This window comes from Saccostrea cucullata, unplaced genomic scaffold (assembly GCF_032062105.1).
Source record: "Saccostrea cucullata isolate Sc308-1 unplaced genomic scaffold, CSIRO_AGI_Scuc_v1 ctg306, whole genome shotgun sequence".
Taxonomy (NCBI): domain Eukaryota; kingdom Metazoa; phylum Mollusca; class Bivalvia; order Ostreida; family Ostreidae; genus Saccostrea; species Saccostrea cuccullata.
In genome coordinates, this window is record NW_026924668.1 from 189,749 (window position 1) to 217,234 (window position 27,486).

Here is a 27,486-nt window from a genome sequence, read left to right on the forward strand (position 1 = left end):
TCTTCATGTGAAAATATGTAAACATATTTGTAATACATAAAATTCTTAAACATTACAAAATAAATAAAATTCATATAATTTCAAAATTTCTACAGATAAAATCTATTGGCAAAATCTTATAATGAAAATGCACATATTTCCAAACCTCTTTTTAAACTGGAAATAGCGTAAGTGATAAAACGGATGCTGTAAATTAATACTTCATGATATCCATATAAACATGGTAGATTACAAAACAATAATGTCAGGAAATAGACAAAACAAATGACCTACATTGTACATGTATTATGATTCCAGTCCATTCATATCACTCAACATCTCACAAACAGCACTGGTTAATAAAACACAGTCATTCAGTACACACCAAGCCTTTTACACAGTTTACAAAGAGAGCAGTCAGACGTCACTATCTCCCATCCCTTCTGTGACTGGTACTACATCCATCACTGAATAACACAATCCTCATCTTCTTTTGGTTCCTCTGATGACGTGACTTCATTCTGAGGTTTGAGAGGCCGGGCGGGGGACTTTTTCAGACTAAGTGCCCTCTTGGCGGGCCCCAAACTTATGTCCTCAGCATCCTCCATTTTCTTCTTCACTGGACTGTTTGTGATGGTCTGCAGAGGGCGCTTTTCAACACCTGTGGGATGCAAAATATTTTTGTTAATTTTAATTATACTGTTGAAACTTTTTCAAATTAATGCTGATAATATATATACCAATTGAAGCAACAGAACTGTGGGTTTTTTTTATTATTAACCACTGGGGCTAATAATGATTCAACAGGTCTTTCATTGAGATAGTACTAGATTGGTGATATGATCGATGCAATATTAAATTTGTTAGCTAAGCCTGGTGCTGTTATAGAACAGACAACATCCAAAAATAAGAATTCAATGTACCTACCATTCAAACTCTTCCTTTTCTTTGGTGCGATATCATCCTGGGTTTCTGAGGACAACCGTTTCTCTCCAGGACGTGGTCTGTCTGAATCCGGTACTGTATTTCCCGGAACATTTAATCCTTCCTTATTGGAGGAGACACCTGACCCTCCCTGTGACTGGGGGACACTCCAGAGCCCCTTAGTCCTCACTGAGTCTGACGTAGCACTAACAGAGTTCACAGGTCTTACACTCGTCACTGAAGTTTTATTGCTCTCGGTATTTATAGCACTACTTACAGTCTTTGAAGTCACTGGCTGAAATGAACTAGAACTTGTCCCTATGGGCTTAGTCACTGGCTCAAACTTACTTCTGCCGACAAAAGCACTCTTCTCTCCAATCCTCTGAATCTTATCTTTGGAGAAGAGAGACTTAGAAGTTTGTGAGTTTTGGGGTGACCTCCCTTTGTTGGGAGATTTCTGTGTACCTCCCCTACCTGGGACCTGTAGGAACCTGGCCTCTGGCTTAACAATAGAGACCCCTCCCACAGAGTTTATCTGACCACTACTGCCCCCAGCAGAGTCCACTTTAGATTGACCAGCTGACCTTGGTGATCTGGACAATGATATTCCTTTCCTAGCAGCTGAAGGCTTCTGTGAAGATTCTGTCTTAACTGCAAATAAAAGTAACTCTTATCAACAAATTCATAGTCATCCTTAATTAATAAACAGACATTAAAGTTAATCTTTATCTTTTTCTAGACTTTACACTCAGTAGATGTTTTTTCATAGTGTTCCCAGCATTTTTTAAATTATTTTATTTAGATTTACATGTATATTTTGTTGTTACTGCTTTTGATGAGAAGCAGCTTAATATTAATAATACAGATACTTAACAGCTGAAGTTGTATTTTTTTAACCTACCTATCATGTTACATTTGTTTTAATCTCATATTACTTTTTACTATTACTTACCTACCATCTAAGTATTTTCTATCTTGCTTTTTATCAGCTTGTGTTTATCTGCATGATTTTAGACTTACTGTGGAATCATTATTATTCGTGGGGGACCGATGGTTGTGGATTTCCTTGCTTACCTTTATCCATGAATTTACTTCACCAAAAACAATCATTTTTTTTGTCAATAGTTATTCTTTGAATCTTCTGAGTATACTATCACAATTTATCCACAAAAGTACATCCCCACAAACCAACAAAATTTTGCTTATCCATGAACATTGACCCCCCAAAATTAAAATGATTCAAAAGTATTAGACTTTAAAAATTTTTACTTGAATTCTTTTATAGCTTGTCCACTTTCACTTGATATTGAAGCCCCCCCCCCCCCCCTTGTCTTCGGTTGTGATTTTGACTTACTTGACTTTTGCAGATTTTCCACCTTGTGTTGTAGCTGTGTGATTTCTGTCTTTAATGTTGAGACTTCCTCCTAAATGCAAAAAATAATAACATATAGATGTGGGAATATTTACCACAGGTTCACATTACAATGTTTAGCACAAAAGAATCCTTGTTATAAAGTGTGGCTGGTTTACCTCTTGTTCAACTTTCTTGCTGTCCAGAGTCTCCTTTAGTTTGTGATTCTTATTCCTTTCTGCTGTCAATTCTGTAGAAAGCCGAGTACACTTATTCTCCCACTTAGATAAGAACTACAAAATACAGAGATGTCTTTATAATAATGCTGTTTTTGTCAACACAAAAGTGTAGAAAGCACTTCTCTGATTATGTTCATATATTCTTATTTACTGAAACAAGAGGCCCATGGGTCTTATAGGTCACCTGAGCATCATGCAACAACTTTCAAATGATTGACTTTGGTTCATGTTTTAAGCTATGGCATTCACAATTTTGAAAGAGGCACCATTGCTAATCATAAATATACATTTAGCAATTGTTTAGTTTGTTTACTTAATTCCCATAATCAGGGTAGGCCACTAGGGGAACACAAATGCATGTCAACTAATCAGTAATATTCAGCAATAATCAGGAGTGCCCCTATCACACATGAACCCCTGACCCTAGGTCTACACATTGCATAATTTTTGAAAAGGCACACTTGCTTATCAAAAATGTTTGATTAATAACAAGGAACAGATTTCAAACAATTCATTTTCAGTATATAAGTAGAGCTCCCCCCCCCTTTGGTATCCCTGACCCAGGGGCCTTGAAATTCACAATTCTGGAAGAAGAGCCCTTGCACATCATAACTACCAGTATATAAATAGTTCATCTGCTTATTACCCAGGAGTAGAGAAAAAGATTTTCATAGATGTAATGTATTATCACAATATAATCATTATAGAGCCACGCCCTAACACCATAACCCCTAACCATAGGATCATAAAATTCACAATTTTGGTAGAAGCATTCTTGTTCATCATAACTATGTCCTCAATTAGTTTATTTAATACAGTGTACCTAGAAGTGAAGAAGAAGCTTTTCAAAGAATAAATGCCTTTTTACTATAAAATCAATATTCAATAGAGCCCCGCCTTAACACCAGAACCCCTGACCCTGGGGCCATAAAAAATTCACAATTTTGGTAGAGGCACTCTTGCTCATCAGAACTATGTACTTATTTAGTTTACTTAATACCTAGGATAAGAGAAGAAGATTTTCAAAGATTTAATGCATTTTCACTATATAGTCAATAGAGCCCCACCCTAACACTAGAATCCATGACCCAGGGGCCATAAAATTCACAATTTTTGTAGAGACACTCTTGCTCATCATAACTATGTACTTAATTAGTTTGTTTTATACTCAGGAACAGAGAAGAAGATTTTCAAAGAAATAATGCATTTTCACTATACATGTATAATCAATACAGCCCCGCCCTAGCACCATAATCCCTGACCCTGGGGCCATAAAATTCAAAATTTTGGTAGAGACACTCTTTTCCTTTATAACTTTGTACTTAAATAGTTTATTTAATACCCAGTAGCAGAGAAGAAGATTTTCAGAGAATCTATGCATTTTCACTATATAATCAATAAAGCCCCGCCCTTACACCAGAACCCCGACCCTGGGGCCATGAATTTCAAATTTTGGCAGATGACTCAATGCTGATTACAATCATACCAACAGTTTGACTGCTTGATGTCCAGGAGTAAAGAAGAAGATTTTTAAAGATTGCACTAATTTTAGTGGTTTTTGCCCCAGGCCCCAGGGGGGCGGGGACCATGAAATTCACAATTTTTGTTCCCCTTCACCCATAGATGCTATATGCCAAATTTGGTTGAAATTGGTTCAGTGGTTTCAGAGAAGAAGCTGAAAATGTTCAAATGTTAACGCACGACAGACGAAGTGATAGCAATAGGTCACCTGAGTTTACTCAGGTGACCTAATAAAAGCAGAAAATTATTAATTCATATAATAGCTTAAGGTAAAGTGCCTCAATGCTAAACAAACACATTACTTTCATTCAGTTCCAAATAAGGATACTTGCATATTATCATTGAAAGAAAATATGGATATGTTTATGATTTTGAAAATTTCTATAATTCGACAAAAACACTGAATCATTTACTGCGCCATTGCTTGAGACATACCTCATCATACTTGTTGCTCTGCTCCTTTGATTTTCTAATCTCTGACTCTAATTCCACAATTCTCTCTGTGAGCTGAGTCTCTTTCTTCTCGCTGGCTTCCATCTTCTTTCTATACTTTTCTACCTGTTTTTCCAGCTTCTCCTTTTCGGTTTTGAGTCTAGTTCCTTCCTCTTCAGCTGTTGAATTCTGGGATAGTGAGTCCCTGAGTAAACTCAGCTCAGCCTCGTACTGTTCTTGAAGTTTTTTGCTGTCTTCTCTGTGTTTGTTTTGTAGCTATAGAGATAGAACTCATGTGTCAAACAAAACAATGGATTTCATATCATAAAGATGTTTGAAGTTAACTATATACATCTTAATATCAACACTCCTGAATCAACAAAATGAAGATAACAGCTTTTAGTTTTTTTCTATAAGAATACCTTACCTTTTTAACTTTAAGTCTTTTACAATATGAATATCTACCCTCTTGCTTAAGGAGACTTTATAGATATCTGAGTGTCTGCTCTCAGACTTTTATCATATAAATATCTGACCTCTTGTAGCTTGCTGTGATGGCTTTCTTTTAATTCCAGCAGATTCTTAGAATGTTGTTCTTCCATCTCCATTTGTTTGCTACATTCTGTTTGTATTTGTCCTTTAAGTTTCGCTACTTCTTCTTGGTGCTCAATCTAAATGTAGTTCCCCATAAATAAGATTTTTTAAATTTACAGAAAGAAAGAATGCTAACCATTAAACATTGCAATTTAAGGGGAAAATATTTTTGACTTTTAATACAGTATTCCATGTTTCTGATTGTAATGACTTCTTTTACTTTTAATGAACATTTAGTCAGATACATACCCTTAGCTTTTCAATCTCCTCTCCTGCCTTTCTGATTTTTTCCTTCTTTGCATCAGCAAGCTAGCAAAAAACCAAATGATACAGATTTTAGCAGCTACACATGTAAAACAAAAACCCCATTTACTTGAATACAGATTCACTGTTTATCTTTACCTCTAATTCCATGGTGGCTATCCTCTTTTCCAGTTCTGCCTTTTGGTCCTCCAGAATCAGGAACTCCGACAGCAGTTCCCCTTTCTCCTTCTCTTTGTTGGAGTTCTGCTGCTGGAGGTCCTGGATTGTCTTCTCTTTATCAGTCAGCTGCCTCTCCATGTCCTTGGTCTCTGTATCCTTGATTCCTAGACAAGCCTGCACATCCTCCAGTTTCTCTGTGTTCTCCCTCAGTAGCCTCTCTAATTTGTCCATCTCCTCCTTGTAACTCTGGTTTCTGATCTCTGAGGAAGCTAGCTGTTCCTTTTTCTGGTTTAACTCTGTAGACAGTTCCTCCACCTTGTTCCTCTGTTTCTGGATGTCCTTCTCGTATCTACAATGCTCCTCCTCGTACTCCTTAATCTTCTGTTCTAACCTGTCCACGTCCTCCTTGGCTGCTGTATCCTTCTGAGACTGGCTGTACAGTTTATCTGTTAATTCCATGATCTCAGCATCCATGGACAGTATCTTATTGTTCAGATTCTCCTTCTCTTCTTTCCACTGCTGTTCTACTTCCTCAGATTTCTTCCTTTCATTAACTTCCATCTCCTGTATAGTGTTTTTCATTTCTTTCACTAATTGAAGAGACTCATCCCTTTCAGCTGATATTTCTTTTAACTCAGACTCTAATAAACTCTTCTCTGCTAAAAATGCCTCATTTTCCTTTTCCAAACTTTCCATGGCATCTTGATAAGTTCCCATGTCTGACTGTAATTCTTCCTTCTCTTTGGTTAATTTTTCACAAGTCTCTGATAATTCAGCAATCTCGGCCTCTTTCTCGCTGAGCTTATTGCTGATTTCCGTCACCTTGCCTCGGAGATTCAGCAAATCGTTTTCCTTCTCCACGATCTGCCTCTTCTTCTCCTTGACGATGGACTGGTACTCCACGATGGTGGGTTCCAGTGAGGAGCTGATGACCTGTTTGATCTCCATCACCTCTCCTCCACACTCCTCCGTCACCGACACCAGCCTCTCTTTCTGTTCCTGTACAGTGACCTCCTTCTCTTCCACTTCCATCTGTAACTTGTTGATTCTTTCGTTCAGTTCGATCATTTCTTTGCTAAGCTGTTCTTTCTCCTGTCTAACCATATCAAGATCTTGCAGAGCTTCCCCTTTCTCCACAATCATCAACTCTAACTCTGAGTAGGTTTGTTCCAGTTCTTTTGACAAAGAATCAATCTTTTCTTTCAATTCCTTGTTTTCGTTTTCAATTTTTTGTACTTCCTTACAGTCCACCATTTTTTCTTTGGTGTCTGTCAGTTCAGCTGTCTTCAGATCTAACTTCTCCTGAAGCTGTGACAGAAGTTCTCTGGATCTGGACAGCTCTTCTTCCACCTCAGCGACCCTGCTCTCCATCGCCTCAGCCTTACCTCTCAGCTCCTCCTGGCTCTGTTTATTGAATTCTAATTCCGTCTGCTGCTGAAGACAATTTTCTTGCAGTTCCTCCAGGTCACTCTTCAGCCTTGCCTCCTTCTCCTCTGCCTCTATCTGCAGTCTCTGGTTCTCTATCTGTAACTGTTGTATCTTACCGACACTTTCCTGGTTCTCTGTCTCTAACCTCTGTACAGTTTCATGCAGACATCTTGACTGTTCATTGGCATCGTCTATCTCCTGCTGAGCATTCTGGGTAAAAGTCTGGGTACACTGCAGTTCTGATTGTGAAGCGCTGATCTGTGACTCCAGGGAACTTCTCTCCTTCTCCAAACCACTGACGTAACTCCTCATGTTGTGCAATTCATCCTCTAGAGAAACCTTCTCCGAGTTCAGCTCAGAAATCTTACTTTCCTTCTCAGCTACTTCTTTTGTCAAACTTTCTAATTGAGATGCTAACTCCTCTATTTCTTTTATTTTGGAGTTCATTTCTGCTTCATGACATTTGTTAATCATTGCAATATCTTGATCTTTCTCTTTCGCTGACAAAAGTTGTTCTTCATTCATTTCAATCTTCTTGGTGAACTCTTCTTTCACTTTCTGTAACTCACAGCTCAGTTGCTCATTCTCGCCTTTGGCAGTATTAAGTTGCATGTGAAGGTCACTGACCTGTGATTCTAATGCTGTGGATTTCTCTTTTTCTTGGTTTCTAGCCTCCTCAATATCTTCTATATGCTTATCTTTCGTACACAGTCTTTCATTCATTTCTTCCAATTCTTGCTTCACAGTTTCAAAATCTTCTGCCTTTCTTTTCTCCGTCTCTTCAGTGTCAGCTAGCTGACTTTTAACTACTTCCATTTTCTCCTCTAGATCTCTGATGATCATCTGTTTGTTCTCCATCTCGTTATTGTGAGTAATGTTCATCTGTTCCATTTCTCTCCTTGCAGCTTCAGCTTCCTCTGTTAACTGATGCTGCCTTCCTTCCAGGCCCCTGTTCTGTTTCTGAAGAGCTTCTACAGAGTCTTGTAACACTATCCTCTCTTTCTGTAATTCCTCTAACTGTTGTTGCACACTCTCAGAAGAACACTGGCTTGACTCGATGACTAATTCAGATTCTTGAAGTCTATTTTGTAAATTAGTCTTTTCATTTGTTAGCATGTCAATGTTTTGCTGAAGACCGTGAATTTGGTCTTGAAGTGCAGTAATCTGTGTGATATTTTCAGACAGGACATTGTTCAATTTTTCCTCTGATTCTTTTGATTGCAGGATTTCAGACTGTAATTCTTCAATCCTCTTACAAGCTTCTTCATAAGAGGCGGTTACAGTGATAACCTTTGCTTGCAGCTCTTCTTTACAGGCTTTTTCTTCAGAGAGTTTCTCTTTCAGTGAGTCTAAATCAGCAGAAAGTTGATCAATATCCCCCTGCATTTGCAAGGAAATGTTTTCCTTTTCTTTCATGATATCCTCTATTTTATTTTCCAGTTCAGCTAAAATGGTATCCTTATCTGCAACATCAGAATTTTTGGCTTTAATGTGGATTTCAGCTTCTTGGATCTTCAGTAGATTTTCTTCGCTGGTCTCCAGAAGTTTCTTGTTCTCACTGTTTAAAGTCTCTATCTGATCCCTGGCTCTCTGGAGGCTGTTTTCTAACTCTACACACTCGGATGTTTTCTGACGAAGCTTACTATCGGTATCAGCCAGTTTTTCGGCCAGTTCTATTTTCATCACATCTAGGTCCTCCACAGAGTTCTGTAAAGCTCTGTTTTCCTCCTCCAGCTGACTGATCTGCTCCCTGTTGTTCGTGTCCTGAGACGTCAGATCCTTCATTCTGTCTTCAGTCCTAATGCTCTGCATTTCCACCTCAGACAGTCTTTCCTCCACCTGAAGTAATTTCTGTTGTAGCTCCTCCTTCTCTTCACTCAGCAGAGATTTCACATTCTCTCCTTCCTCGTAATCTTCTTGTAACTTTAAAATCTTGTCCCTCAAGTCTGATACAACCGACTCCTTTTCAGATAATACTCCCTCCAGTTTTTCTAACTTCTCTGTTAATGATTGAATTTGATCACCGCCCTCTTTTTTGGATAATTCCATTTCATTTTGAAGTTGCTCTTTTTCCACTGAGACTGACTGTGTCTGTAATATTTGTCCCTGTACCTGGTCTTCTAAATTTTCAATTTTCTTCACTTTTTCGGACAGGTCGCTCTCCAGCCTGGATTTCAGCTCCTCAAGTTCTCTGTTCTGCTCCTCTTTTGAACACATCTGGAATTCCAGTTCCTCAACATTTCTCTTCAACCCAGCACTGCTGGTGGTCAGTTCGGATAGTTCTTTTTCTAGGAATGAGATCTTTTCTTGGAGACTTTGCACGTGAGATTCACTCTGCTTGGTGATTTCCTCCACCTTTGCGGATAACAGTGATGCCTCCCCCTCTGCCTCTGAATGTCTCTGTAGAATCTCCAGCTCTCTGGAGGAAGCTTCTTTGAGTTCTTCCTTTAGACGACAGACCTCCTCTTCTGAGGACTGGAGTTGCTGGTGGCTACGTTCAAGTCTTTTATTTAATTCAGCCACCTGAACCTCTAAATCAGACTCCGCTCTCCTCAGTTGCTCACGTTTTTCTTCAACGTGACCCTGAAGTTCCAGAATCCTGGCTTCTAATGATTCAATAACTTTATCTTTTTCAAAAATTTGATCTAATTGTGCTCTGTTCTGAGATGATTTAACCTCTTCAAGTTCTTTAACCTGTTCTTTTAGTTCAGTGACTGAAGTCTCCTTGGTTTCAATAACAACAGTTAGTTCTGAAATCAGGTTCCTCTTCTCCTCTATTTGAGCTTGGAGTGACTGGATCTGAAGTTGGTTGGCTTCCATGTCTCCATGAAAATGCTCTATCTTTACATTCTTTTCCTCAATTTCAGCTGCCATGGTTTCAATTTTGCATCTTAGTTCTGAGGATTCCTTATCTAAACTTTCCTCAGCCTGAGTCTTTGACTGAATGGTTTCCTTTAATTTTATTTCCATGAACTCGTTTGCATCTTTCTGAGATTTAAGTAATGCCTCTTTCTCCTGCTGAGATTCTTTCAACTTGAACATCTCTCCTTCCAGTTCCTCTATCTGAATGAGCAGTGTCTGATTTTCACTAGTTTTCTTCTCCAGGCTACTGTGTGTTGATTTTATCAGGTGTTCCATATCCCCAAGCGAGGTTTTCAGTTTCTGTAGTTCGGCTACCTTTCGGTCCAGTATATCCTGTTTATACTGTAACTTCACGTGCAGGTCCTGGGTTTCTTTACTTCTCTGTCTGTCCAGTGCCTCTGACTCCTGTGTTAGCTGTTGAAATTTCTCTGTGTACGTCTCCAGGGACAGATTCTGCTGCTCCAATAGTTCCATCTTTATTTGAAACTCTCGCTGTAAATCAGTTAACTCTTCAGCCAACTGAGCACATTTATTATCCTTGCTGATGTTCAGTTCATCCACACTGTTCAACCTTTCTTGTAACTTAGCTACAGTCTCCTCCAGTGTACTAATATGAGCTATCTGGATGTTCATTTCTTCTTGTTTTTCTGCCAGACTCTGATCTTTGTCTGTACACTGATCTTGAAGCATGCCACATTTTGATTCCAATGTTTTTATATTTTCTTTACTTTCTTTTAATTCCACCTGGTACTTTTCAAGAGATTTCCCAAGGTCATCAGCATTAAGCTGAACCTTCTTCAGTAGAGTGGCTTTCTCACACTCACTGTCTTGAGCAGACTTCAGTTTTAGCTTCAACTCCTCACACTCCTGCTGTAGCTGTTCAATGCTCTCTGATTTCTTCCCCAGGGACAACCGCTCCATTTCTAGCACTGACGTCTGCTGCTCACAGTGAAGTTTGCTCTCATTCAGTTGTTTTTCCAAAGCCTCATTCATATTCATTTGTGAATCCAATTTTCCACTGACCTCCTCTACTTCAGATTTCAGTGAGGTTATATCCCAGTCTTTTTCCTCAGCCTGTGACTTTAAGCTTTCCACAGATTCTTCCATCATGGACACTTTCTGTTCTAGTGCCTCTATACACTCATCTTTGTCCTCCATATCCATCTGCAACATTTCGTGCTTGGCCTCCATTTTCTGCAGGTCTTCCTTCATTTGCTTTAATTCCACAGCTAGAGCCTCCTTCTGAGATGAAGTGCTCTCGATTAGTTCCTGTCCTTTTGCTTTTTCTGAACTTAACTCGTCTAACTTAACTTTGAGTTCTGAATTTTTATCTGTGAGTTTTGCCATGTCACATGAGAATTTATTTTCTGATTCCTTTATTTCTTTTTGCAGACAATCTATAATTGTTTCCTTTTCTTTCATCAGTTCCTCTGCCTGGCTGCTCCTTGTTCTTAAATCCTTTAATTCAGCTTCCACATCATTAACCTTCTCTGTTTCTTTATCCAAACTGCTGTGTAATTCATTCAGTGTTTGTTGGTGCTCACTTAGCTTTGTTTGTAAGGATGATATTTGACTGTCCTTGACCCCACATGCCTGCTCTAAATTGAGGCACTGTTCCTTCAGAGCCTTTATTTCACTTTCTTGCTGTAGTAAAGATTGTGCTCTTTTCTCCATTTCTAGACAAGTCTCCTCCTTCAGAGATCTTAACTCTTCCCTCAGCTTTCCCACCTCACTATCTTTCATTGACACAGCCTCATTGGCTTGTTGAAGACTTCTGGACATTTCCTCTAACCTCGTGGCTTGTTCTGTTGATTCCTGTAAACTCTTCTCCAGTTGTGAACACAATGTTGTCTGCTCGTCTTGGAGAGCTTTGATAGAAGTTTGCAGTTTCTCCTTCTCTTTTTCTAGAGACTCCACAGATTCCTTTAAATGTTCTTTGTTTTCCATCAAATCTTTGTTAGTTTTCTCCAGTTCCTCTACTTGAGTGGCCAGATTTTGCTGTTCATTAGCAGCAGTCTGCTTTATTTGTTCTAATTCTTTCAAGGCTGATGAGAGTTCAAGAGATTTTGAATTAACAACTTCATCTTCTTGTTCAAGTTTACATTGAAGATCTTTCAAAAGTGCTTCACTCTGAGCTAGACTCTCACTCAAAGTTTCATTTGCGTTTTGAAGAGTCTGAATTTCTGTCTGCTTGTCAGCAAGATCTTTCCTCACATTTTCCAATTCTATATTTTTCTCTTTCAGGACTTGTTCTAATTTGTCATGGTTTTCAATCAGGGATGACTGTTTCACAGACAGAGTTTCATTTTCATCAGAGAGTTTCTGAAGTTCTTTAGACAGGTTTTTTTTCACTGTATCAAGTTCAGATTGCAAGGTCTGTATTTCACTTTTCCTGTTTTCAACAATAGACTCTAATTGCTGAATTTGTTTCTCTTGTTTCTGTATTTCTTCATTCTTGACCCTCTCTACATCCTTGAATCCCTCAGATAATTTTCCAATACTTTCTTTCTCAGCTACCAGGGTTTCAATTTCATTCTCTAATTTACTGATTTCCTGTGATTTGACCTGCAATGCTTGTAAATGTTTCTCCTTGTCTTCTTTCATCTTCTTAATTTGTTCGTTCATGTACGACACTTGAGTCTGTTTGTTTGTGAGGTCTGATATGAGTTTGCGGTTCTCTGTCTCCAGTCTGGTACGGACTTCCTCCAGCTCCGCTGACTTACTTGTCAGGGCATCATTGGCCTGGCTCAGCTGGCTTTGTATGGTGGAGCTCTCTGCTGCCAAATCCTCGTTTTCCTTTCTCAACTCATCACATTGTAAGCTCAAATTCTTTATTTCATTACTCTTCTCTTTCAATTCATTTTCTAACTCTGTGATGTCTGCATTCTTCTTGTTAATAGCCTCCTTCAGTTTGTCTCTCTCCTCAGATAAATCTCCGAACTGTAGCTTCAGATTCTCCAGGTCTGTTGTCAATTTATCATGCTCTCTGCCTGAGTTTTCCTGCAGTTCAGACAAATCTTTTGAGACTTTATTCAGTTCCTTTTCCTTATCATGGAGAGCATCAGACACTTGCTGTAATTTGGATTGTAAATCCACACATTCTGAATCCCTTTCTTTTTTCTCTGACTGTAAAGTCTCCAGATCGGCATATGCTTTCTGGACATTCTGCTCTGCCTCTTCAAACCTCAACCTCAAATTTCTCAACTCTTCATTCTTAGAATTCTCTATGTCAATCAGCTTTTCTTTGACTTCTGTTAATTCCGCCACTTTACCCTCCGCCTCCTCTAATCTTTTTTGGGAATCCTGGGTAGCGGAGTCACACTGCATCTGAACGGAGAGCACCTGCATCTCCAAGGCTGTGATTTCCTTGTTCTTTGTCTCGGTGGCATAGTGAGCCTGAGCTAACTGTGTGTGAAGCTCACTGATCTCGCTCTGTAGGCTGGACTCTTTCTCAGACATCTGAGTCTGCAGTGTATCAAAGTTAGCCTGCTGTTCTGACATGGCTTTGTCCTTGGCTTCCGTCTCTTTCTTCATCTCTTGCAGCTGGTTGAGGGTACAGAGGTGACTGGAGTGTAGCTGGTCGTGTTTGGTCTGTAGACAGTGGTAATCCTCCTGGTGTTTCTTGAGCTTTGACTGTAACTCGTCTAGCTCTCCCTGCTGCCACTCCCGGACAAAGTTAAGTTGGCTGATTTCCTTCTCCTTTCTTTCCAGAATAGCCTTGCTGTCTGATATCTGTTTCTGTAAACCTCGGAGTTCATTCTGTTGGTCCTTGACTTCTTTGTCTTTGTTGAAGAGATTATCATTGTATTTTTTAGCCTCAATTTCATGTTCATTCAGAGAAGCTCTCAGTTTCTCCTCAGTAGCACTCCAGCTTCTCTGTGCATCTGTAAAAGAAATCAAATCCTTTTTATTCCTTATAAAATAATACTACAATTCACAAATGCTTGTGCCAGGGATTGATATCAACAGATGTCCGATTGTCAAGGCTTTGGAAAGTGAACTTTCTATGTACTACCAAGTATATCTAAATTTTACATAATTTTAAATTTTTTTCTAAATTTTGAGCAATCAGGTTTTATATCTGGACAAGTAAACATTCAAATTTTCTGGCCTGAAGGACAAGTCGATTTGACACCTGAAGGAACAAGAATCTGAGCAAACTAGAATTTTCCTTTTATGAGAAAGTCTTGATATGTTAAGTTATTTCTTTTTGGATGCTACTTTATAGAAAATCTTTTGAAAACCCAACAATAATTTCACAATTTCTAATTTTTCAATCAATAATAAGGTGTTTGGCCTCCTATTTGAACCTGAATTCTTATCACCCAAGGAATTGCATTACAGTTCTGCAGAAGATGTCAAAATGTGTCGTTTACTGACCGTATAGGGTAAAGGGATAGCAGTAAGACATCTGATTGACTCAGGGGAAACGATTATACCCCCAGTATAAAATTACAGCTTTGTCAAATGACCAGCAAGAGAAATATTCAACAGAACATTCTCTAATCAGTATACTTATAATACATCCTGTTTGCACACATTGTCATTTGAATACTAACCTTTCAGTTACTATCAACAGCTTGTGATTATACTCTGTTTTCATTAAGCTTCCTTGACCTTTGTTACAGGTTTGCCTTTGTACATGTACATGTATTTAATAACAACTTACCAGTCATTTGTTTGTTTTTCTCTGCTAGGCTGTCTTTGGTGATCTTCAGCTCAGATTTTACATTGTATAACTCAGATTCTTTCTCCTCCAGTTTTTTCTGGTCATTAACTTCTTTTTTCTTTAAGGCACTATAGAAAATGTAAATAAAAAAAATTAACATTTTTAAATGAACATGCTTCTATTGCTTCCATTCTGAGAATAATATGTTCAAAAATCACAATCAGTTTTGTCAAATCTACTTTAATCTTTACCTGACTATTTTCTGGGTTTGTCAGACTTTCTGTAAAACTGAGTTTTACCTGACTATTTTCTGGGTTTGTTAGACTACCTGTGTGACTGAGTTTTACCTGACTATATCCTGGGTTTGTCTCACAGGCACTTGTTTCAGTAATAAATTTTTAACCCATAGTATATAATAACACAAGGTTTGTCTAAATTACGGTAAAACCCCCCTCCCTTTTATCAGACTATTTTTTCTGGGTTTGTCAGACTTTCTGTAAAACTGAGTTTTACCAGACTATTTTCTGGGTTTATTAGACTACCTGTGTGACAGATTTTTACCAACCAAATCCTGGGTTTGTCTCACAGGCACTTGTTTCAGTAATAAATTTTTAACCCATAGTATATTTTTAACCCACAGTATAATAATAACACAAGGTATCTAACTCCGAATTACATGGAGTATCCCCCTCCCTTTGAATCGCGCTCATTTACACTTTTAGAGGAAATGCACAAGTAAACTTATTTACGTCTGATTTTCCCTGAAAACATTACAATGTTTATCTGATGTAATTTTAGAAACAGATTTTTAGCCAATCAAAATCTCTATGCTGGATCAGCACATACCGTTCCATGGTTGAGTCGACTTTTCCACTCGGCAAGCAGAGTTTTGACGTAATTTATCGTAGAAGACAATGGTAATAAATAGTTTGACAGTGCATTTCCTCTGAAAGTGCAAATGAATGCATTTCTGAGGGAGGGGGGTACTTAGTGTAATTTGGAGTTAGATACCTTGTGTTATTATTATACTATAGGTCAAAAATTTATTACAGAAACAAGTGCCTGTGGTTTGTCTGTCCTCCTATGTAACTGAGTCTTACCTGACTATTTCCTGGGTTTGTCAGACCTTGTTTTTACCTGACTATTTCCTGAGTTTGTTGGACCTCCTGTGTAACTGAGTCTCACCTGACTATTTCCTGGGTTTGTCAGACCTCTCGTTTTTACCTGACTATTTCCTGAGTTTGTCGGACCTCCTGTGTCATGGAGTCCACCTGCTGCTGTAGTCTGGCTTTCTCTGCTGTGAGCTGGTCCACTTTATGGGAGCTGTCCTGCTGATTGTTCTTTATCTTCTCAAGCTCCAACTCCAGCTTAGAGGCCTACAGAGAGCAGCATCTCAAGGTCAGCAGCATTATACATAAATATTAAACATTAAATCTAACACATTGTTGTAGTTCTTACTTTCTGAGTCTGGGTGTCTAGCTGAGCCTTGGTGTGAGACAGCTGTCCGTCTAGACACGAGATGCGGTTGTCTTTCGTCTGACTCTCCTGTGAAATCTTCTGACGCGTTTTTTCGAGCTCCTCACATGACTCCGACAGCTGCTGAATCTCTCGCTTCAGTGAAGAAGCAGCATTTCTCTCCTCCTCCACCTTCCTCTTCTGAATTTCTAATGCCTACAATTATTTTGTCAGGATTAAAAAACTACAATCTCTAAAACAATTCAATGATTCCTTAAGCAATCTTAATTTTTCATTTTATCATCTTTAGTATTAACATTTGTTTGTTTTTTTTAATCATTTTTTTAAAGAATATTTGCTGAGAATTTGAATTTTAAAGAAGATAATGTCTTTATATCAGGTCTCCATGTGGCCGGGGATTGTACCTGCTCCAGACTGTCTATCTGGAACTGTTTCTGGTCCCTCTCTTTCTTCAGTTTCTCCACCTGTCCCTCCAGCTGTTGTAAAAACTTCTGTCCCTGGGGTGGGAGGTTAGTCTTCCAATCACAGTCTGAAATACCTGTGGTATTACCTAGTCAAAGAGTACAAAATGAAACATATACAATGTTCATGTAAATTTGCCATGCTATTTCAAAACTTTATAGCAATGTTCAGTTTTTAAGTTCTTGACATTAAAATTTATTTCATAGATAATGTCCCTTAAAAGAGTGGTTAAATAATAACCTGTTTCATTCATTTCCTTATTTATTTTAACTCCTCGTTATAATTGAAAGTGAAAATAAATTGAAAAAGTACAAAAAATAATCAAGTCACCTAGAAATCCTTAAAATAAAACTAGAGGTACTGTGAGAACTGAGCTTACAACATATTACCCCTCCACTTCCATATGAATATATGTAATGGCAAAAAGAAAATTTCTGCTATAGGGGACAAAATATTGGCATTGGTAAACATGGTAAAGTCTGGTAAATTTCATAGGACTTGGTCAGTGCACATTTTCTCTGATCAAAAGCTTAGATTTAGGTCATTTCAATTGTCAACCATTCCCAAAAATTCAACCTACTGTTAAAACTGTTCTTTTTTTTTTTCAAAGTAAAAGCAGCTGGTACCTGGTAAACAAGAGACTTGTTGTTGTCGCCCTCCATTCTGTGACTGTGACGTCCCAAAAATGTCATGATCGATCCTAGGTTTGGTCTGTGTTTGTGAGGTTCCGAATATATCATTATCCCTCTGGTGTCCATTCTGAGAGGTTCCGAACATATCGTTATCCCTCTGGTGTCCGTTCTGAGAGGTTCCGAATATATCATTATCCCTCTGGTGTCCGTTCTGAGGTTTGTTGTACGAGTTTTGGCTATGTGTGGCTCCCAGGGCTGCAGACTGACTCTTCTGTTGGTGAAGATTTAAATTGTCCAGTTTGAGCTGAGATTCAGTATTCTGTGTGTGGCTTTTTCTCAGTTCCTCCTTTAATTTTTCTATCTGTGCTTCTGCCTAATATAAGAAAAACATCTAACATTACATGGCTATAACTTAAGTTAAAGTTTTCTTTTTATGATTATTGACATACTACTCAGGTAATTAAGGGACATAAACCTGATTACCAAGCACAACAATATCAGATAACACTTGTGCAGCTCTACCTGACTTATAATAGTAATATACTCTGTACAGGGAAGTGAAAAAGTTGACATGATTTACCTGTTTTGCCATTGTATCATACTCTAGTTTCATGTTTTCAATCTTTGTCAAATCTTGTTCGTGGAGGTCCTTCCATTTCTTTATCTCCAGCTGTAGAAGGTTATCACTAGCTGTAAAACACAAAACAAATGATAAATCATAAACATGTTACAGTAACATGAATAATGGCCATGTACTTAAGTGGAGTTGGTTGCACTTGTTGAGGTGTCTTCAGTAACATGCTTAAGTAGAGTTAGAATATACCTGTTGAGGTTGCGGCTCCGGTGCCTGGTATCTTGTCACAGCTGTCCCCGAGCCTCCTGAGGTCCATCTCCAGGGCCCGGATCCTCTCCTGCTGATGGTCCAGCTGACCTTTCTGCTGTTTGCTGTACTCCTGTAGCTTCCCGTGGTCTCCAGTCATCTTCTCCATCTTCTTCACTAACTCATCGTTTTCTCGCTGTAGCCGCTCTAATTCAGACTGTAGCTGATTTATCTGAATATTAATCAAAACTTGTACACATAACTCATAGTTAACTAAAAGGAATTTTTGGGGTCATCCTCTTTTGTTCAAGTTGAAAACTAAGATATGAAATTAGGCCTGTTGGAAACTAACACAATTTTTGTACATATAATCAGAAAGGATCTACCAAGTGTTAGCAATGCCATTAAATTTGACAATAGCAACAATGTGGATACATGTATTTATTGAGATAAAGGGTATTAATATTAACCCTAAGTACCAAAAAAATTCTCCAGACCCATAAAGCTACAGGGATATACAGATGTAATCTAATGACTCTTTAGACTGATTGGGATCGTAATCCTACCTAAGGGAATAATTTTTGTCCTCGATCATGTCTATGATGAAAAAAATTATCTGATTTTTACATGTCAAACATACTCTCTAATAGAGATATTTTTTAATTTTAGGAATGAAGCTTATTTCAACTTATATTATACGATATAACATAACTTGGGGCAGTTTACACTTTATAAACAGCGAAGCGGTTTATAAAAAAGCGTAAACTGCCCCAAGTTTTGTTATATCATTTAATTTCTATAATATACTTGATTCTGATTGGATAAAAAATTCTTTTGATAACTGCATCAATAAAATCTAGAGTTCGCTTGCACTAAGCAGCTGGATCTACTTTGGCAGTCTTTACATGTATATTCCCGCTTCCAGATTACTTTTTGAAGGAAAAATAAAATACTTTTGCTTTAATAAATATTTTTCTGAATTTCGGAACCTGTCCGTTACCTTCCACTTATTTTCTACTTTCGTTTCATTTTGAGTTATCCCCCTTTGCTAAACAAATCAAATCGTCTGCATGACGACAATGCAGTTTAATATGGGAAAGAAGGGAAGAAATCGTTTAATCGGCATATTTTTCTTAAATGTTTGACTTTGAGATATCTGGTATGAAACATTGGTACTCTGAAAAAATGTTTTATTATGCTACCAAAGCGGGGAAAACCGTAAATCTGTTAAATCGTGGGAAACGAATGATCGAGAAAAACGACACTGCATGAATGAGGACGGAATTCTTTTAATCTTGAACAGTCGGCAGCAGACTCTTTCAGGTTTTACAGCATTAACTGGTTGTGATACTTATTTATATTTTCGGTTTGAAATTCAGATGGAAAGATGCGCAAATGAAATCCAAAATATCTGTGACCTAGAACTGTTCGGATATTTGAGTAGCTTCCCTTTACATTTATGAACTAAGATAACTTACCGGGAAAAATATACCCAGAGGGATAACACAACAGGTAAGTTTTTGTGTTAAAGAACTGTAAATTATTTAAGAGAATGTTGGTAACCACACGACAATATTTAAGAACGTTTTTTCGTAAGCATGGTTAGAGCCATTTTGAATTTTCAACAACGTTAACGTTATGGTGATGTATTCGTGCGCACTGTTTTAGATGCTTAAATTTAATAGAAAGTGAAAGAAACTTTCATTTTATTAATTTGAAATCATTACGCTACGCGCATTGATGAAGTTTTCCGTCCAAATTTTTTCTTTGATACATCGATCAAAGAAAAAAATATTACATTCATTTCTTAAATCATATAATATAAGTTGAAATAAGCTTCATTCCTTATAATTTAATTTCAGTGCAGACAATGAGACAATTTTCCCCCAGAATAAGGCGTCACATTGATTAAAATTTTGAAAGTAATGTCAAGCGGAGTATTTACGTTTTTTGACGTAACTCATTGTGACGTAGGCAAGTTATGTTATATAAAATGGATAAAATCTTTTTATCCAATCAAATGACGTGTTACAAGTAAAATTAAATTATTTGAATCTGATAGAGGATAATTTGTTTTCTTTTTTTCAATTATACCCCCCCCCCCCCCTCCCAAGCAGTTGTCTCTGTTTTGTGAAGTCCTATTCAAAACTTTCATCTTAATTTAAATCTGAATTCAATTAAAAATAACATGCTTGTGATAGTTATGATAAATTAAAATCTTTCACATACCATCCCTTGGCATGTTACAGTAGTGTTGTGTCAATGACTGCAGTCTGGTTTTGATTTTTTGAAACAACTAATTTGTATAATTTGGCTCCTATACTTTTTTACTCTGGTTATACATGCTTACTCTGGTCATACATGCTTTCAGTTTCAACATTTAGGATTAAATACTATTAAGTCATTTTTAAAAAATTGTTTGGTTGCCCTCTCCCAACTGACTGACTTAAAATGCCCTGATTCAGATTTTTTTTTAAATTCCAGGACACAAAATTTTTCTTATTTCTCCTCATATCCCATAGGCAAATATATGTATGTTTAAATTTTATGGGGAAAAAAATCTTCCCACCTACCTAACGACCCAATAATTTTACCCTGGGTCGGGAGAGGACAAGCAAATATTTTTTAAAATATGTCTTAATGCTTAGAAAATGTGGTTGGGACTACATGTATATTTAGAAACCAACACTGAGTGATTGTTATTACTTTGGTGGTTTCTGTGTCTAATTGTGCTGTAGTGCGTGATTATTCTTAATTTGCGGTTTCTGTGTCTAATTGTGCTGTAGTGCGTGATTATTCTTAATTCGGCGGTTTATGGGTCTAGTTGTGCTATATTGTTCTTACTTTGGCAGTTTCTTTGTCTAATTGTGCTATATTGTTCTTAAATTTGGAGGTTTCTGTGTCTAATTGTGCTATATTGTTCATACTTTGGTGGTTTCTGTGTCTAGTTGTGGTATATTGTTCTTAATTTGGAGGTTTCTGTGTCTAATTGTGCTATATTGTTGCGTGGACCCTGAGGTCCACGCAGTAAATATATAAGCGAGGTTATACCGGATGCCATGGGCAAACGACAGGCTACGCATGCGCGAGAATGCTAGAGAGTTCGTCCCTTAGGCAACTTGCCCATAGACTAAATCGCTCTATTCGAATATGCCATACATCGGAAAATCGCGCTTTTAAATCCGCATATTCATTAACGGATCCGAATTTCTCTCTTATACAAATAATATACTTTTATATACAAACTAAACATTGATTCTATGGCACAAGCATTTTAAAAAGTAGGAAGATTTTGCAGTATATACATTAGATGCATGTAACTTAACAACTTGATTAAAAAACGTCATTCAACGACTAGTTCTAGCGTTTAAAAGATAAAACAAATTTTCACCGGCATTAGTTTTAAGCATAACTATAGGCTCGCAAAATAATTTGATATTTCAGCAATCCAAATACCGTTTGATAGAGGTTTGTAGCAAAGGTTTTTAATATATGGGGGGGGGGCTCCACACACAAAAAATCTGCGTCCCTACAGAGCTGTGCTACACGTGTACCATCAGATCTCATTTTTCCAATGAATAGATTCTACCGTATAAATCCATAACAGTTGTCAAGTCCTGGCCGTTATGGGTTACATGTATAGAAATAACCAGATTTTTTAGACTGACAAAACTAAAGGCTGATCGGAGATAAAATTAAACAACTTTGCTTAGAGACTACAATCAGTCATAAGTAAGCGAATCATTGTAAAATGTGAACAAACCTACATGAATATTCACTACACCTAGAAATTTTCTTAAACTTAATTTCTGTTAGAAAGACATGATTTTCCAAGATTTTTGCTATATATTTTAAATAAAACTTGTTCATACTTTGGTGGTTTCTGTGTCTAGTTGTGGTATATTGTTCTTACTTTGGTGGTTTCTGTGTCTAGTTGTGCTATATTGTTCTTACTTTGGCGGTTTCTGTGTCTAGTTGTGGTATATTGTTCTTGCTTTGGCAGTTTCTGTGTCTAGTTGTGCTATAGTGAGTGATTATTCTTAATTTGGTGGTTTCTGTGTCTAGTTGTGCTGTATTGAGTGATTGTTCTTGCTTTGGCGGTTTATGTGTCTAGTTGTGGTATATCGTTCTTGCTTTGGCGGTTTATGTGTCTAGTTGTGGTATATTGTTCTTGCTTTGGTGGTTTATGTGTCTAGTTGTGGTATATTGTTCTTGCTTTGGCAGTTTATGTGTCTAGTTGTGCTATAGTGCGTGATTGTTCTTGCTTTGGCAGTTTATGTGTCTAGTTGTGCTATATTGTTCTTACTTTGGTGGTTTTTGTATCTAGTTGTGCTATATTGTTTTAACTTCAGCGGTTTCTGTGTCTAGTTGCGCTATAAAGCCTATATTGTTCTTACTTTGGCGGTTTCTGTGTCTAGCTGTGCCTTGTTGTGTGAGAGTTTGCCGTCCAGACAAGATATCTGGTTCTCTTTTGACTGTAGTTCCTGGGCCAGCTTCTGTCTCTTGTTTTCTATATCCTGACATGACTCGGATAATGTCTGGTTCTCCCTCTTTAAGGATGACTGATTGTTCTTCTCTTCTTCTACTTTCCTCTTTTGCACTTGTAATGCCTGAAATGTCAGTATATCATGAGTGGTGACTCACATACACAGACACAGAGGATCCCCCCAATTTTAAAGTTTCTTTATGTTTGTTATGAACAAAAGGATATCCAACTGACAAATGCTGGTTTTATTTCATATCTAAAAATATCAAATTATGTAGTATTTATACTGTAATTTTAAGTAGAACCAATAATTCAAAACAACGTCTCTAGATGTGATATAAACAAAATCAAAATAACTCTCCCTGTATAGTGTACAAGTAATAAGAAGCAAGAATGCAGTGGCAAAAATGGACAAAAATCATTTTGCTTCAGTAGAAGCCCTGACTTCATCCTGTTAAATTAATTCCCCTTGTTTTTTTTACCTCAAAGTCTGAAGAAAAATGTTCAGTCTCAGTAATAAATAAATAAATTAGCACATACACAATAATACCTCTGTTTATTTTTTATTTATTAAACCATTAGAAGAATGTTCAACTTCAACCTGTTCTAAGCTCTCAAACTGGAATTGCTTCTGTTCTCGTTCCTTCTTCATTTTTTCATTCTGGGCCTCTATCTGAGCTATCTTCTGGAGCGCCCGAGAGGGAAGTCCATCCTTCCACTCATCTGTTAGCCAGCTCATCTTGTGGCTGAAAACAGTTTTAATCAGTGGGAAAAATCAGGTTAAAATATGAATTCAAATAGAGGCATTAAACTCATAAAATGATACCCTTTGCTCCAAAGGATTATCAAAAAGTCAAAAACAAAATGGGTATCCCTTTCACCAAGTATAACCCCAAATATCTGTCTGATCAAAACATACACTTTAAAGGAGGTGCACAACGAGACTATTAAATAGATTCTCTAAAAGTCTCATTAAATTAATTCTTATTCAGTGACATAGGAAGAGTTTAGATATAAAGAGATGGGTATCTCTAATATCAATCTAAGAAAGCATGGCAAAGTCCATATTTTGCAAAAAGGAAACCCCAAATATCTGTCTAATTATCTGCAGAACTGTATCTCTTCGAAAAATATATTGATAGACCGGAGAGTTACAGTGCCACCCATTGAAAAAAACTATATATTTATTGTGCACAAAAAGGGCGCTTGTCACTGTGTATGGATTAATTCTTCTAAATTCTTAAATCATTTGCAAAACAAATTAGATTTCAAAAACATTCTATACACTTTCTATCAAGTACTTTCGTAGTTGACCTCTACACGAAGTGCGTTGGGCCGAATTATCTTACAAACCAAAAGGCAGTAAAAACAGACGAAATTTTCGATGATCTCGATTTCAGGGCAAGGGGGGCTATAAACAACAAATATAAGATATGATTTGTTTTGGAAACAGTGAAAGATTATGTTAGGAATACATGGTTAGTAATATTTTGAGATAATAGTTTTAAAAACATGGAGAAATAAATCGATAAACAGCGCACTTTTTTGTGCGCAATAAATAAACAGTTTTTTCCAAGGGTGGCACTGTAACTCTCCGTAGGAAATTGTAAAATAAGAGTTAACAATATTGCACTACGTATTAAAGATCTTGTCAATTTTTTTTCATGGAGTAAGGTGTTGAAGATGAGAAAAATTACACAAGTTCTTCAAAATATCATCGAGGAATCATTCCCAATGGCAAGTTTTTTTGCTACTGGAAATCCAAGTATCTGTCGCATCATATAAAAAGTGTACAGTGGCACTATAGATGAAATTCTAATCATAAAGAATAGATGCTCCGATAAAACTTTTTTTTTGAAAACATGAAAAATTTAATCACCAAAGAAAACCTTCCATCCATTGTTTCATAAAAACAATTATTTCAGCTTTATCTAACGAACAAAGCTTTGGGTTTACTCAGTACTGAAGCCTGGGACATTCTTAATTTTGTGGGAAGATTTATTTAAGATTAAAAGGCACCTGTTGCTGTAATTGCACAATTTAAGAGTGTGATCTGTTTCATCCATTTATAATTATCACCATGATCAACGTTTCTTATTTAAATTACAGGCAATGTCAAAGAGATTTGTCTTGAATTCTTATCAGCACGAGTAACATTTTTAAAAAATCAAATACTCTTATTTAATGTCAAAGTAAAGCTATATCTAACTTCAGTGCATGAAATAAGTTGCATACTGTACATGACAAAAGGTGGGGTGTTCAAAACATTATTTCGCACGTATAGTGCATTGGCTCTTTGTACGTAAATCGGATAAATAATTAACCGATCTTCTTTTTTAGGCTATTCATTTAAATCAATACCAACACATAATTAAAGTTCATTCATAAGTATTGAAATCATACCAAACGTGCTTATTGTCTTGTTTACCTTTATTCCGCGGCTTTCATTTAAAAAAATCCTACAATGCTTCTGCGCATGCTCATATTAGACATTCAGTACAAGGTTAATTCGTTCGTTGGAAATTTCAGTCCATTTCCATTTGAACAACAAAAGCCAGCTCTAGAAATTAAATAGTTTATTTACTAGTATTTCGACTTTGAAATTTTTAAAACATGTAACACTGACCTGAAACTTGATTTGTTATGCGCCAGGATCGAAAGATCCGAGGCGTATATTGTTTTTGTCCTGTCTGTCTGTCTGTTTGGCTGCAAACGTTAATCTTCGCGATAACTTTTGAACCATGAAAGCAATAGGCTTCATATATGGTATGCATACTCCACTAATTCAGCTCTTTCAAATGACACCAAGGTCAATGACCTTGTGCCTATAATATGCTAAAAATAATTTTTTTTCCTGCAAACTTTAACCTTCGCCCTAACTTTTGAATCATAAAAGATAGAGACTTCATATTTGGTATGCATACAAAACTGATTAAGCTCTTTTTAAAGGGTTTTTATCACGCATCGAAATTTCTTTAAAATTAAACACTAATATATTCTTGGAACATATAATTATCGTTTAATTATAAAATAATGTTTTAAACTGTCGTATTTAAGCCATAATACGTCCGTAATGTAAGGTCTTCAGATTGAAAATCTCCACTAATTAGATAGGGGTCACGTGGTACTGAAACGTCATAGGTGTCAATGGGCAATTAGATCTCGTAAAGCGTATCGTAAGAAAACATCTACCGTATAGATACTTGCATGAAATAAAAAAAAATACACCACTAGGTTGGAAGAAATTTTGATATTGAAAATAAAACTTTGGCCATGGATGCTATATGTATTATGGATGTTATATGTATTAACTTCTACAACAAAAAAATAAGCAAAAAACATACCGTCAAAGGAGGACAGGGCATTGAAGACGAAACCATTAATGACAACTCCGGATCCTGTCTTCGACTGAATAGATCGAATTATTAACGTTTGACTTTTTAAATAATTATAAAGATGGTCTTTATACGTTTTATTTCTTTGTTATTTTAATAAATTATACATAAACAGATTTTTTGTATCTTCTTTCTGTTACTGCAATAAACTTCATTTGATAGAAAGGGCACTTCGATCGCCAATGGCGTCGTGCGCCATTACGAACTTCACAACACTTAGTACATGATGTGTGTGTCGGACTTTTAAAATGCCTATTGATAAATTAATTTTTTTTTTTTAAAAATACTATTTCCATTTAATAGATATTTTATATAATACAGAAAAAATTTTGATCGTACATTAACGAATGCTCTGAATGGAAACAAATCCACGCACCGACCAAGTCCCTTGCAGGTAAAGAAAACTTCATAAAACCTTTCCTGTGCTGATTTTTCATCCAAGCGCCACAAATTATATCTAATTATCTATCAATTAACCAATTACCATTTATTTAATTTCTAGTAGGGTTTACATAGGAAGCCATTGAGACGTTTTGTAAACACAATAAGTACTTCGCTTGACCAGGACTGACACCTATGACGTCAGAGCAATGGCGCTCAACATCGGCGATCAAAATATGCATATTGTGAAATTTAAACTTTGAATCACTAAAACACCGAAAATATTAATTTTCTAACAACAAAAATTTGATGGAGGGTTTTAATAGCATATAAACTTTGTTATATCAAAAAATCATGATGCATGATAAAAACCCTTTAATGACACCATGGTCAATGACCTTGTGACATTGACTGTGACTTATACGCTGAATATAGCTTTAATTTCAATTTTATCTTCGCCATAACTTTTGAACGAAGAAAGATATAGGCTTAATATTTGGCATTGCATAATTCACTAATTAAGCCCTTTCACACGACACCAAGGTCAATCACCACCAAGGTCAATGATCTTGTGACCTTGACTGTGTCCTATATGCTAAAAAATAGCTTTTTGAATCTTCGCCATAACTTTTGAACCATTAGAGATAGAGACTTCATATTTGGTATATGCATTCTTCACTAATCAAGTTCTTTCTGATGACAAGATCAATGACCTTGTGACCTTGACTGTGACCTATATGCTAAAAATATGCTTTTTTACTTTGTTGCCGCCGGGCGCATAGTGTTTCACAAACACATCTTGTTTTATATTTCATCTTAAGCAATGTGTTCCCAGTTAAGAGCTAGTGTCTCCCCCTCTCCCTTTTTCAGTTTCAAAAGGTGCCTGCTCTTTTCCCATTCCACCTGATTTATTTGTGAGTCCATATCAACATGATCAGAGTATTACGATTCTTTCGAAAGCAAATTGCATTTAGATTTTTTGTTATTTTCATTGAGGGGAGGGGGATTGGATGTGTTTGTTTTTGTTTGAGAAAAAAATATGATATCAGGAGAAATCTTCAAAATAAAATTTGAAGATAACGAATAATGATCAAGTTCAAAAGTCCAATCGGTAAATCAGTACAAATACAGACTTAAAACAGACATGGAATCAGGTACCATGATGGAGAAATCATCCCCTGTCGATCGGTCAAACCAGCTGTGTGATCCTTGTACTCAATGGGCAATCAGAATGATTCATAGAAAACTCGGTGAGAAAATAATGGCCTAACAAATATTATTATTGAAAATTACCAATCAGCATAATAATAGTATAATGATATATAATGGGCCTAATGTAATGAAAGGTTGTTTTTGCTGACAAAGTCATGATTATATCTTTTGAAAACTACGTATCTGCGCCGAAAGTGAAG

The 27,486-nt window shown here is 36.8% G+C and overlaps 1 protein-coding gene across 2 annotated transcripts; it reads right to left on the reverse strand.

The window, feature by feature from the left end:
• Positions 1-28: 28 nt before the first annotated feature.
• LOC134267006 (centromere protein F-like) lies at positions 29-24,809 on the reverse strand. Of its 2 annotated transcripts, XM_062749234.1 has the most exons (18): positions 24,727-24,809; positions 22,900-23,044; positions 22,210-22,422; positions 17,816-18,044; positions 17,573-17,682; positions 16,987-17,365; positions 16,303-16,448; positions 15,881-16,093; positions 15,647-15,798; positions 14,423-14,550; positions 5,443-13,637; positions 5,290-5,349; positions 4,983-5,117; positions 4,450-4,722; positions 2,434-2,547; positions 2,258-2,327; positions 907-1,554; positions 29-640 (listed from the first exon to the last, which is right to left on the reverse strand). In XM_062749234.1, the coding sequence occupies exons 2-18, from the start codon at positions 23,035-23,037 to the stop codon at positions 444-446; spliced, it is 11,400 nt and encodes a 3,799-aa protein (XP_062605218.1). In that variant the 5' UTR covers positions 23,038-23,044; positions 24,727-24,809; the 3' UTR covers positions 29-443. The 2 variants fall into 2 exon arrangements, with proteins under 2 accessions (XP_062605218.1, XP_062605219.1); XM_062749235.1 differs by lacking the exons at positions 22,210-22,422; positions 22,900-23,044; positions 24,727-24,809 and adding an exon at positions 21,767-21,785.
• Between the last annotated feature and the right edge of the window lie 2,677 nt (positions 24,810-27,486).